Source organism: Orbicella faveolata, unplaced genomic scaffold, assembly GCF_042242905.1.
Source record: "Orbicella faveolata isolate gen_17 unplaced genomic scaffold, um_ofav_v1 contig_35, whole genome shotgun sequence".
Classification (NCBI taxonomy): Eukaryota; Metazoa; Cnidaria; class Anthozoa; order Scleractinia; family Merulinidae; genus Orbicella; species Orbicella faveolata.
In genome coordinates this window covers 9,072,437-9,090,683 of record NW_028301564.1, presented here as the reverse complement: position 1 = coordinate 9,090,683, position 18,247 = coordinate 9,072,437, and the positions used below count along the sequence as shown (strand labels likewise).

Below are 18,247 nucleotides of genomic sequence, written 5' to 3'. Positions count from 1 at the left end.
TTTTAGTGTATGTCCTCCTATTGATGATAAATTTCCTCCTCACATTGTCCAGGTTGCTCAGTGACGATCCACAGTTACTTCAAGAAAATCACCAAGGAAGAGGACTGACGTATGGCGCAGTTTTCAATAGAATTCAACCGAAAACTCTATCTACGGTCAACTAGATTGCCACTATGGTGGAACTACTACACAAACCAACTGTTAGTCAACCATGCAAACATGGTCGACCTCCACCTATTGGTTCCCACGTTAGTGTCACTATCTAACAGAGTTAAAGGCTGGAATAACTGAGTAACTAACTGACAAAGAGTCAGAAAGAAAGACAGACATACAGACAGACAGACAGACAGACAGACAGACAGACAGAGTGACTGACTGACAGATTGATTAAAACAGACAGTTCTTACCAAAAGCCCAGATGTCCGATTTACTGCTAAACTTGGTGTAAAGAATGACCTCAGGGGATGCCCATTTTATTGGAAACTTGGTGCCTTCTGATGCAGTGTACTCATCATCGATGACGTATCTGCCAAAGCAACATCATCATCAGTCTACTATAGGTATTGATCGATGGACGACTGACTGAGTGGGCTTAAGGTAATAAATTGTCTTCATACTTCTCTAGGTGCCCTGTCTTTATTCATAGCGGAGCTCCGGCGGCCAGAAGGGCCCCATACTCATATAGGAAAGAAAAGGAAACCCATGAATTGATTTTCTCGTGGTTATCATGGCTAGTGGTATCGCTCGTGGGCGCGTGCGCACGACGACGACGACGACGGCAACGGCGGAGTCACTCAAGATGGCGACAATACTCCAGCGAAAAAGGTTGAGAGAGACATGCAGCCTTAATTTATAGCGTCCGTCTTTAATACTGAGCATCCCTGTTATGGTTAATTTTACGATAACTGCAGAAATTCTCTCGCGCGCTCATAGGTTAATTTTCACACACGAATTTGTAATTTATGCGATGCGTCAATTTGACACTTAGTTATCGTAAAAAACAAATTGAAGTCACTTTTTCATACGTCTGTCCTGTTATTGACAATGAATTTCGTCATAACATTGTCAAAGCAGTCTACAGATCCACAGCTACTTTGACAATGTTATGGCGAAATTCATGATCAATACTGGGACAGACGCATGAAAAACTGACGTGAATTTGTTAATTGACACCCGTCAAAAAAGTATCTGCTGACTAGTATCACATAACCATGTCGCAGGCTCAAATTTAGAGCTCATCAAGGTCGTGGTTTTTTGAAGTTGACCGCTGACCAAGCGCTGGTTTTCGATTGGATCACGGGCTCGTGTCAGGTTGACTTGTGGTAATCACGACCGGGTTGTTAGGAAGCTGCAGTTTACGCTAACAAGTAAACTCAAAACAGAAGCCAAACAATATACAGAAAACCTCACCGCAAAGTTACAAAACTCAAATCAAAATAGTTTCGCTTATCCTGGGTTGGCTTAATCGGGCTTTCAACAACCCGGCCCAGGAGCTCCGTTTTTAGGCTTGGCTAAATCTATGTATAAATAATTGAAAGCAAAGTGTTACGGTTGGGAACCACCCATTTGTACAACAATCCTAAAAAGGGGTCTTCAACCCAGGCCCGCAGCGTTATAACGGTACAACTCTATTTGGGACATTTCAGTAGTTCCTGATTATTTCCCAAGGCTTGTCACGCTATGGGCATTATTTTCTCGTAGCATTAGTTAACTAACGGCCTGTGTAGTCAAGCATGCCATCATATGAACTCGGCTCACATGAAATTGCTTGCTATATATCCTGCTGCCTTTTTCATAACTCATGACGAGCAATGAAGCCCTGGCGGTGTCTCGTCTCAGCTCTGTTCTGTAGATGCTTTTTCAACTTACACTAAATCATGCAAGTTCTAAATTCCACACTTACCTTGCTAACCCAAAATCCGCCACTTTTACAATGTTATTATCTCCTATGAGACAGTTTCTTGCCGCCTGGTGAAGAAATACGTGGCTGATAAGTTAATTTTATTTCTCTCCAAATAAAGGTTTGAATGCTGCCTTGCTGGTTTATTTTGCATTATGCTGTAGCAACCTTGATGTCCGGAACAACAATGCTCCACATGGTAATCACAGAGGAGCCATGTTATTTGAGTAAAGTACAAATTGAAGGAAAAGTTCACTTACAATGCACTCAAGCCCAAATGCATTTATTACAAGAAACGAATCATTCTTTATTCCCACCTTTAGCATTAAGAGTCTGACTGGAAATATCGAGAATGGCTGGCCAGGTTCGAAAAATCGAAAATCCTGAAACTTTGCCTTAAGAACGCTTTTAGGGAGGTACTTTCGAAAATGTTATTCTGATATTCTTAGTATTTAGTCTTCGAGAAATTCGCAAAAAACGAAAATAAAGCTTTTTGCCTCATTAAATATGCAAAAAATATCTGGAAAATTGACAAAGTTGTCGGTATTTGCATTGAAACAGTATACAAAACTAGAACACGGGGTAAACTTAGCATAAGAGCTTTACTTCTCTTCTATCTAACAATAGGAAGTTTTAAATTTTCCAAGCATTTTGAAGGGTTTCGTCGACCGTCGAAGAGTTGCCTTTTCAAGCCCCTATGAAAACGGCAAAAATTGCTGAGTTTTACTGGCTTAAAACGCATCTTGGTATGTTCGATAGGGAACTAAAACAGGTACTGTGCAAAAGAGTGTCGTTTCTACTGTAATAATATGGAAAAAAAATTCTGGGCAATTAAGGTTCACACAGGTAAAATGCGAAAGTTCGCGGCGGTCTCTTCTCAAATTTGCATAATGCGGTATGTTCAAAGAAAGCTATTGCTGAGCACTCTAGTATGTTTCGTTCCATTTGTGGGCCATGCTTTGTGGGAAATATACAAAAAGAGAGTTGATTCATGTCGTTATTACAACATCGTTTTGATATTTCACGCACGGTACATAAAACTATGAAAAAAGCCCAAAATATAAGTTCAAAGTTACATAGATTAAACACGCTACATGTATTACGTGACTGGCGTCACGTAATATATATTTTCAGTTAGCTCCAAATTGGAATTCCTAGATTATTGAAGCTTATTGAGGTTTAGACACTTGCTTATAATAGAAACATATAGGGGTTTGTCTTTCCCGTCTATACGCACTCGATTATTCTGCAAATATTCGAAAGGAGACTGGTCTTTTAAAGTAAATTTTAGCATGTGTCTCGATTTTGATCTTGATGGAAAACGAATTAATTAGATGCCCTAAATGAAACGAAGAGGTCTCATTAACGTGATCCAGCTAGACCAAGGAAGCAAGTTTTATTGAAAAATAGAGTAAGACTGTTTGCTTCTATCCCGCGATCTGACCTCGGTTGGAATTCGGCCTAGTCCAAACGTCGTGCTTCTGCCGGTTCCGACCTCCCCTTCCCCAACCCCGACCTTCCCCAACACTCTTTTGCACAGTACTTGTTTTACTTCCCTATCGGACATACCAAGATGCGTTTTAAGCCGGTAAACTCCGCAATTTTTGCCGTTTTCATAGGGGCTTGAAAAGGGAACTCTTCGACGGTCGACGAAACCCTTCAAAACGCTTGCAAAATTTTAAACTTCCTATAGTTAAATAGAAGAAAAGTAAAGCTCTTATGCTAAGTTTATCCCGAGTTCTAGTTCGAGTTCTAGCAAATACCGACAACTATGTCAATTTTCCAGATATTTTTTGCATATTTAATGAGGCAAAAAGCTTTATTTTCGTGTTTGCGAATTTCTCCAAGACTTTAAATTCTAAGAAAATCGGAATAATATTTTCGAAAGTAGCTCCCTAAAAACGTTCTTTAGGCTAAGTTTCAGGATTTTCGATTTTTCGAACCTGGCCAGCCATTCTCGATATTTCCAGTCAGTGACTCTTAAAAACTGCTCAATGCTTAACCTACAGTACAAACTGTTTTCAACGACTGACTCTGGAAAGCTGGCACAACAACTCAGAACAAACGTCTCTTAACAGATGTCAACAACTACCGGCGCCTTACAAACGACTTGTCCATGATGGAAACGAAACCGACAAAGGGACTTATAACATACCGACTTAATTTGACTAACAATAGACGGACCTAGAACTGACAAATTTGACTAACAGTAGACGGATAGAAACCGACCAATGACTGATGACAAACTTTACACGAGTCTTTCAGCCAATACCATCATGGCTAAACTGAGCAGTTACTTTCAACGGACCAGACTTATAACATCACCGACTGACAAACACTATTCACTTGACTCTGAAGATGACTTCCGCTCAGGTTGTCGAAACGTCAGTCACCAACAACAGTTCTTTTCAGAACTATCCTCACCCGGACGATCACACTATACGAACTTAAGTTTCGCATGTCACATCTCCCAAACAACTTTTATCAACACCTCTTGAGGAGGTTTGCACCCTAATCTTCTCATGTCCAGATTTGTTTTTACTGTAGTTATACAACGACCAACTCATGTCAGATATGCAAACAACTGGCGGGTCACCGTACTTGTTTTGAAGGTAAATCGTTTTGCCATCAGAAAAAGCAGCTTATATTTCTTCCTTCGCGCGCGCTCGATGGTGAATTACGTGCGCAGAAACAATGGGCACCAACGCCCTAACGATCGCAACATGTTTTAAGCTTCTGCTATATACTTACTAAATCCCTGTGAATAAAGTTTCTACTTTCCAGATACTTCATGGCTGATGACACTTGGCGAACCATTTCTGTCATCTGAGAAGACTGCAGGCGAGTATGATTTTTCCGCAAGTAGTGCAAAAGACACCCTAGAAAATATGAACCTGAGTTGAGCACTTATTAACACATGATATTTACCGCTATCAGCGACGTTTGAACCCCATACTGGAATATAGTTAACCTCATCGTGTTTTGGCCAAAGTTGTATGGAATGCCAAATCTGAACGTAGAGCTACACGAACATTTAGTGTTGGAACAATTCACCTTGGGACATGAACTCCGTGATGATATAAATCGGCTTCTCACTGCAAACACCATAGAGCTGCACAAGATGAGGATGCTGGAATTGCCTGTTACGAGATATACCACGTGCCTTATTAGAATGTAGCTAGCTATGTAAACAGGTGAGAAAAACCAAATCCTGCGTGGGCAAGCTGTTTCCCGCAAGAAAATGGTGTTTTTTGTGCTACAGAGTAAATCCTTGTTTTACCAAGCTTGTTTAGTTGACCTCGGTTTTTTTGCGTGTTTGTCCAAAGACGCATTTCGAGCCCATCCCAACAGGTTCTAAATAGGCTGTGGGTCTCTTATCGGCCGTATTTCTATACCTCGATAAAGACCCGGAAATGTTTTCTATTTCTTAAATAAAAAGGTCTTAATTTTTGAGTTTCTACCTAAACACAAAAGGGAGAGTTTCTCATGCATACTTACGTCATAACTTTTGCTTCATCTATGAAGTCATCCTCAGACATCGCACCTTCTTTCATCATTTTAACAGCTACAGTCTTTTTTCCCCGATATGTACCTTTTCTCACAGTCTGTCAAAAGCAAACTCACAAATTATTAAAATAACCAACAAACATAATCTGGAAAAATTCATTCTTACCCCAAACTGTCCTGTACCCAGCTCATCGCCAAGAACAATTTCTGATCTGGGCACTTCCCATATATCTGTGAAACAAGAACAAATGACTAGATGTTAAAATGGAAGAAAGAAGACGACAAGTAGAAGTCAAACACATCCAATTTTTTGCAGTGTTCAGGAAGTTCAGGAAATTATCAGAATGAGATAGCCTTCAAAACGATTGACTGTTGCAAAAGTAACAACAATTGTTCATTCTACTGAATATAAAAAAATTGCACTCAGAAGCGTTTCTTTGGGTTAGCTGTATATTTTGAGAATTTTTAATTTCAATAGGGTTAGAAATTTCTATGCAAGACAGTAATGGACTCCTGTGCGAGATAATTTTGCAAACTGACATTCCTTTGAGCTAGTCTACGAATACAGCCACATTTGTCCAGTTGTAGTTAACAGTAGGCAACAATTGGTAGGTAACCATGTATTATTCCATGCTACAGTTCCGATAACGTTGTCTGCTCGAGGAAATGCAGTGGGAAACAACATGCCATGTGACCATGAACTAGCCAATGAGCAGGCATGCTTTCTCTTAGAAAAGGGGAGCAATATAAGAACAAATTGTCGTTGTCCATGCTACACGTACCATGTCCAAACGCTGCAACAGGAGCTTGACCAAATGAAGGGGGCTGCCGTAATCTAGTAACTAAACCTAAAATTTAAAGACATTAACAATCTCTTACATGAAAACCTACAATGGGATACAATAGGATAGAATAGAATGCAACAGGTGAAATAGAACACATCAGAGTGGAATAGAATAGGATAGGCTGGAATGTACTGGAATGTAGTATAAACTATTTAAGTAGTAAAAACCACTAATAACAAGGATCTGAGTCAAGCTATCAGATAAGAGTAACTGCCCTTACACTAATGTATGTAAGCCTCACTGGCTCACATACATTTACAAGAATGTGACTACTTTGTGTTCACAGTACTCTAGAGTATTTCCAGCAGATGTCAACCAATACATGCAGGTTTAGCTGTGTAGTAATCTTAAGGTTAGTATAGGGGTACGTTTTTACTTTATTTTCACAAACTACCATTCAATGTCAGGTGACAAAATATACTTTACGAAAAGGACTTTCAGAAACGATGTGGAGTATTCAAAACTCAGAGAGCTAATAACACGCATGTAGCGATGGAGCACATAAAAACGGGAGACGGAGGTACGTGAAACAATGAAACAAAATCAAGTCAGCAGGGAAGAAGGAATCAGTGTTTAGTAAATGAACGCTTTATTACACCTATATTACCTCCACTGTTATGCTGATGGTAGTTGATAAGTTCAGGCACGGTAGGATATCTGTGTCTGTCTGATATATACAGCTGTCCATTGTCTTTCTTAATGTGATAATGACGAACATGATCACCATGTCTTCAAAAAACAATAAAGAGAAATTTAAATCTTATCATGATTATCACTAAAAACAACACAGCATTTGCTTCAGCAAAAGATATCTATTACACTCACAGAACAGACACTGTGTACATTCCCTCTCTGCTTGAATTTCGAACCACAAAACAACCTTCTTTTCCCTGCAAAACAAAACATAAAAATTATTGAAAATTTCAATGTTAACAACACAAAGTTATATTTGGGTAAGATAACATAGAAAAAAACCATAAAAATAAACTGAACTGAGCTGAGTAACAAAAAACGCTGTACATCTAAAGGTGGCTTGCATATTACAAAAGACCCTCAGGAAAAAAGCTGATTATTTAAAATTATGACAAAGCAAGAGGTACTTGGCTGTTGAAAGCATACAGAACTTGAAGATCCTTGCAGCATAATGGAATGTTTGCTAATTACCATGACAATGATAGTGCTTCAGATTACATGTTATAGAACGTTATGATGTCTAATCGGTTTTTTTTTCAGTTTACTTTGGACTTTCTTTGCTTTCACGTTACTTTCCGCTTTGTGACTAAATTCCTCAATTGTGTATTTTTAGGGGCCATACTCTTTCCATTTAGTTCATGAATTTACAAGTCCATTATAAAGTATTTTCTGAACTAACATGCATTAAGGAGCACTTTCATATTGGATGTGATCTGGATCACTGTGTTGTGTTCTTGGACAAGACATTACCTATCACAGTACTCCTCCTCACCCAGGTGTATAAACGGCTACCTGGGACTAAACAGTGATGGACTACCATCCCAACCAGGAGGGAGTACACATACTTCTAGTTGCTCTTTGATACAGAAACTAGAGATCAGCTCTGGCCTGACAGGTCATGAAGCCCTAACACTGACTAAACATCAAAAGAACATCTAGGGGAAATCTTTCTACATTTTATTGCTGCACATAACATGATCAGGGTCTGCATTGTTACCTCTTTCTTTAAAATATCCTCACACAATTGTCTTGACATTTCAGGTTGGAACCAGCTACAATATAATGACTGGATTTTAATAATAACAGCAATAATAGTGACAGGATAGTGATAAGGCTTGTTAACAATAGTGATATTCATTACGATTGCCAACGAGTCAGGCGAGCGAAAACACGAGCCCGATGAAGCAGCAGCATATAGAGCCGTACATAGTTTGAAGGTTATGCAGAAAAAATCTCAGATTTTCTCAGCTCGAATTCAGCGTAAGTGAGATTTTCTTGGCCATATTAGGATGTAGTTGGATGTTGTTACTATTCTGGACAAGCAAACCAAAAACACTATTTTTCTTTGGGACGTCACCAGGCTTTAAGTGTCCAAACATCACTTTTATTTTCAGTGTTCAGTCGTTTGGTTCTTCAGTTGGGCATGGATTCATTGTTATTTCCGCAAGAAATGTGCCTGAAATTTTGTTTCTTTAAAGGTGTATGAAACTTGGATTTCTGACATTTGAATTTCATAATTGGTAAGCTCAACAAGACCTGAGTTTTTTCTGGAATCAACTCGAGTGTGTGTTGTTTATTGAAGCAAAAGTGCTATTTCATTGTCAATTGCAACCAATGTGTTAACAGAGCCAAAGAAGCTGAAATCGACTGCACTTAGTGAGAAGAGTTCTGAAATAGAAAGAAACTTCAAACCAAACTAATATTATAACATTGTGTCCAGATACCCGGCAGCTGGGAAGTGTTTTTTAAAGACTAGATACCCAGCAGTCTGAAATTATTATTGAGACTCCACGGAATAACTCATTTAATTCTTCTTAGAACAGTAGATCTTTGTTTAGCAATGTCAGGCGATTGCAAGTATTATTTCAGCTTTGTATTTGAGGAAATTTTTGAGCTTGGGCATACTATAAAATCTCAATGTTGCAACTCTTTGAAAATTTTTGTGCTCTGATTCCAGAGTCGACTCCTACAGAATGACATCTTCCAGAATTGCAAGTGAAACCCTCTGAGAGTACTCGGTATTAGTTCAGAAATGCCACTTCTATTTGTTTGGGCATACTATAAAAATCCTGACTTATGCTCTTGGGCACGGTTGTTCAGAAAACTAGATTCCTGGCAGTCAAAAATTCATAGATAATCAATTTCAAAAAAAAATAGTTATTATTTGAAACCTCCCAAGAGTATTTGAGTATTTTGATCTTTGGTCAGAAACACCAAGCAATTTGATACAATGTTTTGGGTTTGCAATTCGCAAATTGTCCAACCTTCGTGTGACTCACGGGCACAGTTTTTCAAAAAACTATTTACCTGCAATCAGAAATTCTGTCTGTTTTTCAACCAAAATTTCCATTCGAACCTGGTGAGAATGCTTGACTTCTGTGTAGAAATACCAAGGAATTTCCGAACTTATCAGGCCTCTACATTGAATTGTTCACTTTGCCTTTTTTTAGTTCGTAATTTTTGTGTGGCTTACATGAAGTGTACACCACGCTATGTCATGGTCTAAGATATTTATTCCTCGATTTGTCACGGTGAACAGAGCGCTTGTCACGTGGTTTACTATCATCGAGGATAGGTTCCAGTCTATGCTCGGCTAAGTTACGTAAGCTTCAAAGCTTCAGAAAGCGGCCATTTTATCTTATCGGGCTGCTTTTAGTTTTAGAGGTAAGTCGTATTCATTTTGAGCTTGGTCTTGAGTTCTGCATCTTATCATTTCTTTTACGTGTCGAAAATCTGGCTTCGTAATTAAGTACAAGTAACGAAACCCGTTTGCAATCCACTGTAGGAAAAAAGATGGCAGCTGTACATTTTACCACAATGCCCTGCGAGCCTACCACAGCCTATAAGGTACAAAGAAAGCCAATTTCTTTGACAGTATTCGTCCCTGTTCCAAGGACATTAAGTAGCCTAGGTTTGAAGATTCTATAACGTTTCTGTACGTTTTTATGAACGTTGTTAAGGTTTTCGTGCGCCAAGAACTATGGGTAAATGTACCAGTCGCCATCTTTTTTCCTACGGAGGATTGTTGTTTCGCTTTCAGGTGTTCATGCAAGTCGACAAATCAAGACTGTCAACAGGAGTAAAGTTCCTTGCGAAAGCTAGGACAGACTTGACATGTGTCCAGTGCAGGTTCTACAGGAGCCGATGTACTGTTTTGAAAGTACAAAGGCAATATTCATTGCTTTGAACCAACAGAAGTTTAAAATGTCTCCATCGGTGACCACAAATTCAAAGACAGTAGCGCTTGAGTTTGAAAACAATATAAATCACAGGCGCCTTCTCCAGACTTTCAGAAACAAGAGGGTAATATATTTCATTGCTTTACATTTGGATGGAATTAGTGGAATTACTTGTTTACAAATGTAAGTCACGGAGGAGGTCATTCAACGATCAGTTGACTGTAAAGCCCTCGATTTGCGGAATTTATTTTTACCCTCTTGAGTAAGTACGCTTCTTCGCCTCAGTTTGAATATGAACTGTGACCTTTTCTCTTGGTCTAAATTAGATAATCAAAAGTGAAATAAATTACCATATTAAAGTTGATTTGCATTTGTCTACTGTACTTAGAAATCATAATCACATTGTTCGAAAAGTAAGCTTATTATATTTAGCGATTTAGACAACGATTTCTTTGCTATTTTTTTTAATTAACATTGTTTACCATACATTAATGTGATGTATGGATTTGTCTTATGCAAATTTGTTAAGCCATATATACAATCAGCTTTATTTAAAACTGGATCATTGCATAATACAATTTGAGTTTTCATTGGCTTGTTAGCCATAATACTAGTATATCATTCAGGAATTATGCCATGCTCTACAAATATGGTAAGTTTATATGTATAATTTAATTATTATAAACAATTATTGGATGAGGTTTCTGTGATATCCGGAATAATCAAGGTCATGTTAGTGTTATGATCCTCAGCCTTTGGCTTCGGCTGATAACACTAACATGACATCACAAAAACCGAATCTGATAATTAATGACAAACGCATTATCACACCGAACACAGTTTATTTTTGACGTGAACTTGACATCGCTCTTGGAAATTATTCATTACGTGCGCAACCTACGGATTATTAAATAATCTGCTAGCAGATTAGTGAATAATCTTGCGCTGTTTCCCAGAATTAACTGTAGGCTTCCAGTCAATGAGAAGACAGATGATGACCATAGTGTATAATAAAAATAATTATTGCACTCGCATTTGTTGGATATAAAATGATTATAGTCAACTCAACGCTACATGCCTCGTTGGCTACTGAACACAGCGAACACAGTTTATTTTTGACGTGAACTTGACACTGCTCTTGGAAATCATGCATTGCGTGTGCAACCTAGCAGATTAGTGAATAATCTGTAGGTTGCGCTGTTTCCCAGAATTAACTGTAGGTTTTTAGCCAATGAGAAGACAGATGGTGACTATAGTGTATAATAAAAACCATTATTGCACTCACGTTTGTTGGATATGAAATGATTGTAGTCAACTCAATGCTACATGCCTCGTTGGCTATCCATCATCTTATATCCGACCTGCACTCATGGAATAATTATTTGCAGGCTTCATAAAAAGATTTCTGCACTAACCTAGTCTATAAAACGACATACAGCAAACCAGCAATTCATGGAGAATATTGGATTATGGCCTGAGTGTAACGCCATAATCAACGAAGTAAAAACAAAGCCAGTATAATGAGAAAGAGTAGGCTACTTATCTTAAAACAAGGCCCCAAACAACGAGCTGGTCTAGCTTCCAAACAAGAAGCCAAATCCTTAGACGAGAATTTCGACGAAGAAACTGCGCGGAATGCAGGAGGAACTGCTACTTTTCTCATCAGAACGGACACGATGACGCTTCTCTTTACTGATTTTTCTCTCGGCTTTCCTCTCCGCCCGGTAAATTCTCTTCTTGTCGTCGGAGTCAGAGGCAAGTTCATCAGACAAATATTCCTTAATGGTCACCCATCCAAATTCGCCCTTGTCAGCTAGCTTAATGGCTTTAACACACTTGGAAACTAATTCAATACCTGACTCGAGGGTAACTTTAACTTTCTCGTATGATTTCTGCTTGAGAGCGTCGGATGGTTCGTCTAGTTTATCCAGCACCTGGAGAGAATGATCAAACTGCTGCTGGTTTCCTTTCCTTTTGCAAATATGTTGTTCGTGCCGAGCTCTCTTGACTGTTTGTTCAATGGACGAGCTGTTCTCCTCGGAAAATCGCTTCGCGAAATCGCTAAGCTGAGATTCAATAACCTTAGTGAGGTTATCGGTTAAAGAACCCATTGATTCAGAAATGGCAGACTGTATAGCAGCACCGACAGAAGGATTTAAAACTCCATTGTTCCGACTAGAACGTGCCCTAGCTTCCTCAGAGTCGCTCACGCTAAAGAACAGTGCAGTAGCGTGTGGCGTTAGCAGACCCGAAAGAAGATCACTGACTGACAACAGCTATATATAAGACACGCAATTATTGCGTATTGCGTAACTGAAACAACTAATTGTATAACACAAGAAGAAAACCAAAAACAGAACGTGCAGAAAACAAATATCTGCTAAACTATGTACTGCAGATATTTTGATATTAGGCTTTTTTGGGAAGTTATCCACTCCATTTAGAGCTACTGTGGTTATGCTTTGATATGGTGTGAGCTTGTACTTTGTGGTATAAATGAAGCTAAAATATTATTGATTGAATGATTGAATGATTGACTGTTTGATTGATTGATTGATTAATTGATTGAGTGATTGATTGATTGATTGAAAGATACCTACACTCCAGTAACAAATACCTCATCTCATCAACTAGCACAAAAAATGGCAAATGCTCCCCAATTAATTGATTGCCTACATTTTAAAGGGCTTGCTTTGCAGCAGGAAATAATACAATGAATGTACAATACAATGAATCAGTTAGTCTTTTGCTTATTTTGCTGACTTTCACAAATAGTGTGCTAAACCCTTATGAAAAATTAATACTTCTTGTTTTTTTTTTTTTCGAAGTTTGGTGTGGGATATATTTATCAAGGCCTATTAACCTTTTTAGTTATAAGCTGAAGCAATAAGTTTCAATTACTCGAAAATTAGAGAATACATTTACAGTACAACAGCATCTCATTTAACATATTGTAACCTATAGTACGATAAAACTACATAGTTGGAAGCCCCTCACAAGCACACTTTGTGATTCTCTGTAATAGCACCCTATTCTCTATAATACCTCATATTTTCACCTTCTTCTATCGATCACTGACCTTTCAAGTTGAAATATAGAAATAAAAAACGCGCCCGAGTGCATTGTTGAGTTATATAAGCACGCGGGAATTTTTAAGAACACTTCTCGAGTGTTCTTAAAAATTCCCAAGTGCTTATATAACTCAACAATGCACGAAGGGCAAGTTTTTTTATTTCTTTTATAAAATGTAAACCACCACATTAACATAAAGACATATTAAACAAGAAAAGGATTGCGAATTTTAATTAATCAAAATAAGTATTCTCCTTACATGTACATGCTTTCTTTTTATTGGCTTAAATGCTGAATGAAAAGTAAAACCGTTCCCTTTGTGGCAAGAAACAAACGTTTTCTAAAAAAAGTCAGAACGGTTCTAAAGAAATTATTACAGCAAAAAGAATCTTCGAAAGCTGAAGTAGTTCCCCAGTTCACTGACTTTTGCTCTGAGGAGGATAAAGATTGATTTGCATTGAACCGATTGTGCAAGAATTGAACATGCCGCCAAGCATTTCGCTGTGGATCGTTGTGGTGGATGATCGGCTGTGCATTTCAACCACTCTGCCTGATACTTCTGCTGCTTTTGGCTGACTAAAAGGCTCATCGCATTGTGGAGATTTCTGTTTTGTCTGGTCGGTCCCTTGTAGAGCAGTAGACAAGACATCACTACATTTCCTGAGCTGGATAGACGACGGACGAGAATTGTAATGCTGGAGACTATTCGGGTTTCTGTGTCCCGAAATGTGGCAGATGTGGCGATCTGACAAACCGGCTTGAGACCACAAGGTTATTGCTGTCGCCCGAACACAGTGATTTGTGTAAACTTTGGAAAGCTTGGCCTTTGTACTTATTTCTTTCATCATGTTTCCAAGAGTGTTGACACCAAGCGGGCAGTTTTCGTACCAGATTTCGGGTGTGATGGCGGATTCATTCCAGTCGCGTCGAGGTTGCTGAAATAAGGCTTCGCATTTCGGATTCAGCTTGGAGATATACAAGCTCAGCGCTCGGTAGCCGTCGTTCTCACTCTCTGTTTCGTACATACGAGCCGTCTTCTCAAAGCTGGATCGGTCTTGAAGTCCACCGGGATGGTTTTTGGTGGTCTCGTCGTGGGTCATAGTAACGTAGCGCTTGCCTTGCTCGTCTACTTCAAATGCAAAACTCGTCGGCTTCAAATTTCTCTGCCCTTCACGACCTCTTCTACACCAGTAGAGAACAACATGGAACCACACGTTTCTCAGCAAAGACCATGGATTTGCAAGGCTTAATACTGGACCAGCTTTCAATTTCTGCAAGTCGTCAACTGGCATGGCCTCTTTGTGCTGCACATTTTCCTTCCCTTGCTGTTTCAGGCTCTTAATTTTGGCGTTCAGCATACGGTTGGAATTTGAAAACGTTGAAGAATTTAGCTTCAAACTTCTGTTATAAGGTGGGTTGTTCAAATGCCTCTCTATTGCATTTCTGAACGTAATTAAGGACGACTTGCTGTACTCTTCACCCGTTTTGCTTCGTGCTTCTGTATAAAACTGTGACAGACTGTTGTCAAGTTGTTCGTCGCTCATTTCCTCTAGTTTTGGCAGCACAGGAACTTTTTGTGCACCCCATTCTAGGAAAAGAAAACATTTTTTCCAACTCAGCCTTTAAGTGTTGCAAGCGTATTTCGAGTGGTTAACTGTTAAATGATATACGCAACAGCTGCTAGAAAACATTTAATTGTATAAACAAGTGAAATGTTGCTTTTTGTTGACAAAGATGTAGATAAGCCAGTATAACTCATTATTTAGGAAGCATTGTAATATGCTTTTTTCGTCATTCTGCCTTTCAAATTAAAACAGGTTTTAAGTTTTAGTGTTTGAGATGTGTATTGGATTGTAGTCATGTTTACGTAAATTCATACCTTTGAAAGCATTTACTGCCCAATTTGTCGAGCTCTTCGTAGACTTTGCTTGCGTTTCCACCAAAAGCCGGTTTCTCTCCGCTTCTGTCAGTTCTGCAAACCGTTTTTTCTTTGGAACAGGTGCCTCATTTTGAGACTCCTTAACGCTGCTACTTTTCTCGGCGTTCAGGAATTCGAACCCGAGTTGAAACCGTGGAAATTCTTCAGCCATAATGGCGGACGGACTAGCTGATTCTCAAATTTTGTCCAGGGTAAAATTTTCGTGATGTAGCTTGCGTGCATATGTTGAGTTATAATGCACGCGCGTGACGTAAGCAGAGTGCTTTATGGAGCTATAATGAACTCGAACTGACCAATCACAGTGCGCGCAATTACTCGAACATTTTATAAATCTTAGTAGTGTCTTTCATTTTTTCACGATAATACAGTTTTATCCTAATTAAAAGAATAACTTGTAAGTCACACATGTATGCACTATGGACCTATTTTTCTACATGTTTTCACCTTCTTCTAGTATAAATCCATGCCATTTCTTATTTTTGGTCGGGATCATTTGTGGTCCTGGGATCATTTGCGGACCTGTATAGTTGAACTGTTGCTATTCGATATTTGACAGCCAGTTATAAAAAAAGTGTGTTTGTAATAGATTTGGCTTTAAAAGATAAAATGTTCATAGCATTTCTGAAGAAATATCTAAGAAATAAGATGAGAAATAGACCTTCCTTCTCAAAATCAACATAATTACAATTTCTCGCATTTTAAACATTCCAAACAAATATAAATTCTACCGAAAATCAATCAATGTATTCATTCCATGTCAGTACATCTACAGGTATATAAAAAATACTTGCTAAACAACCATAATCCTCATCGACAATGGTTCATTCACTCGTTGGCAGTTAGCGATAGGAACAACTAGTATTATTAGTATCCCAATCATCTCATAGTTTTGCTTACAAAAGAGACAACATCATGCTACGTTTGAAAAGTTAATAAGTTGTTTATCATATGGCTTTTGGTTTTGTTTAGATGGCTTTTTGCTTTGTTTTTCTTCCTTTTGTCTCTAGTTATAGAAACAGTTTGAATAGTTTCGGAACACTTCAAAAAGTTGTGTAAACACTCATCTGTAGCATGCATTCTCACAGCTATTCGCATTCTCTCAAACCTCCGCTTACAATAATTGCTGATCTTGGCTTGCTAGGTTCTTTTATATTCATTTATATTATAGATAGGTCCCTGCACGTGCTCTGATTGGTCAAAAACCCATGTTTTATCAGAGTAGAAAACATAGAAAAAGCGTGTTTTATTGTTTTGCGTGTGTAAAATCTCTGTTATGAAGCAAATGAAGAAGCCTGAGCCGTGTATTACACTGTGATAAAACACTCCAGACATACGAGAACACTTCAGAAATGTCAAAAACACTCGCCTGCGGCTCTTGTTTTCAACATTTCCCTTTTGTTCTCAAATGCCCGTTGTGTTACAACCAAAACATTTCCTAGAAACAGTCCAAACATGTAAATTGCAATATGAATGTAACAGATCAAACAAACCTTTCACTTTCCAATCCTTGTCTCCTGACATAATTACTTGGAATGTAACCCTGCTCCCTAAATAACAATATTATAAACTTTAATTTATTATTATACCTCTAATTAGTACATGCAATAGTATATGCACTGTGAGTGGCCAGTTTAGTAGGCTATATTCTACTGTAGAGTGCACTTAAATTTGAAGCTGTTCCTGATCTTGTCAAACAGAGATACTAAACCTTGTATTCTTGGTCTGCACTAGCTGTAAGTTACAGATCCTCATTTTCTCCCCTTCAATTTGTGGCCTGTGCACTTCATGCTAAGACCATAAATTGATGGTTCTAATTTACAGCACTACACCATATCAACAATTCCAGTCTCACAGGGTGTTCATTACACTTTGAGGGTTGTCCAATAATCCTGAACTGAGTCAGAATGACAACAGTGGTGAAAGATCTTTCTCACCAGAAGTCATTTTGCAAGAAGAACAAACATTGTCTGTAGCGTGAACATTTGTGTTTATATACTGTTTAGTGTGTTTTTGAACATGCACTTATAGGACAGAGAATATACATTATGTGTAGCATGTTTGTGGCCTCATGATTTTACAATGAGGAACATTGTTTGTGGCATGCCAAGAATATGATATCCTGACCTGACTACTGGAATGTCAGATCAACTCTAGCTGTGACGGGTCATCATGATCTATCAACATATTAACAGCCATTCCTTCCTTGGCAAGCTGACCTCCGGTAAATTGAGTTCACGTCCAATAATTGGAATATAATATAATTGAATATCACGACCTGACTTCTTGTAAGATGGGTCAACTCAAGAAGAGTTAACCCAACTCAGTTCAGGTGTATTGGACATGGATGGTAAATCTCCAAGCTAAAACAGCAGGGTTCTCCATAAGCACCAACAGCCACCAAAAATGACCGTCTAGTATATAGTCCTGGGTGTGCCAGCAATTCTCAAGATTTTCCAAGACACAAAATGTACATAAGGATCATTCTCAAAAAGTCTTCTTGCTTTAAATACCTTTTCATTTACTCTCCTAGCTGAAAATTTGGGGTCTTTATTTCTGTCATGTCTTGAAAATCGTGAAAATCTCCAAATTAACTATTGCAAAAATATGTAACAATAAAGTACTAAAAACTGAACTGGAGGTTGTGAATTCTCAGTGGGGGCCACTACGGGTCATTCTCTGCTTACTTTAATTTTTTTGGGAGAACCCTGATAACAGTGCAACAGAATGTGGGTTCTGTTGGGATATCCTTTTAATTTGTGGGAAAAATACTATGGCTTGTGTTTTCAACAGACAGACATCACTGAAAACCCCTTTATTATATTAAAACAAAGACAAACCCTCTGGAATTTTTGGCTATCCACCAATGATCTTGCTGTTTATCAACAATTGTAAGATGTTCTCCCTAAAAGAAAGTCAGCAAACATTGAATAAATTGATTTAAATGATCGTATAAATGTAATTAAGAAAGTAGTAATAAATAGAACAAGAAAGAAATAAGTTATAGTCCCTGTTACTTTAAGACTATGCAGGCCAAAGGGGCCACCACCTTTGAGTAGTTTATTTTCTGGCAGCTGCTTTTTTCACATATATGGTTGAATAATAATTGAAATTT

At 38.3% G+C, this 18,247-nt stretch overlaps 3 protein-coding genes across 3 annotated transcripts in view; all 3 read right to left on the bottom strand.

Annotated features, from left to right (window-relative positions):
* The window catches only part of LOC110062387 (tyrosine-protein kinase BTK-like), a 68,956-nt gene that overhangs the window by 10,746 nt on the left and 39,963 nt on the right, over window positions 1-18,247 (bottom strand). The window contains exons 7-18 of the mRNA XM_089273506.1: window positions 17,973-18,037; window positions 16,626-16,682; window positions 7,943-7,997; window positions 7,078-7,142; window positions 6,860-6,981; window positions 6,190-6,255; window positions 5,574-5,638; window positions 5,399-5,505; window positions 4,955-5,040; window positions 4,652-4,779; window positions 1,904-1,968; window positions 408-526 (exon numbers count right to left, since the gene is read on the bottom strand). Coding sequence (XP_089129632.1) covers window positions 408-526; window positions 1,904-1,968; window positions 4,652-4,779; window positions 4,955-5,040; window positions 5,399-5,505; window positions 5,574-5,638; window positions 6,190-6,255; window positions 6,860-6,981; window positions 7,078-7,142; window positions 7,943-7,997; window positions 16,626-16,682; window positions 17,973-18,037 — 1,000 coding nt within the window. The remainder of the gene's footprint in view (window positions 1-407; window positions 527-1,903; window positions 1,969-4,651; window positions 4,780-4,954; window positions 5,041-5,398; window positions 5,506-5,573; window positions 5,639-6,189; window positions 6,256-6,859; window positions 6,982-7,077; window positions 7,143-7,942; window positions 7,998-16,625; window positions 16,683-17,972; window positions 18,038-18,247) is intronic.
* Window positions 7,946-12,807, bottom strand: LOC149103127 (uncharacterized). Its single transcript, XM_089273509.1, has one exon. The coding sequence runs from the start codon at window positions 12,233-12,235 to the stop codon at window positions 11,726-11,728; it is 510 nt and encodes a 169-aa protein (XP_089129635.1). The 5' UTR covers window positions 12,236-12,807; the 3' UTR covers window positions 7,946-11,725.
* LOC149103126 (uncharacterized) lies at window positions 12,929-16,619 on the bottom strand. The gene has a single exon (XM_089273507.1). It carries the CDS (start codon window positions 14,738-14,740, stop codon window positions 13,613-13,615), a length of 1,128 nt encoding a protein of 375 aa, XP_089129633.1. The 5' UTR covers window positions 14,741-16,619; the 3' UTR covers window positions 12,929-13,612.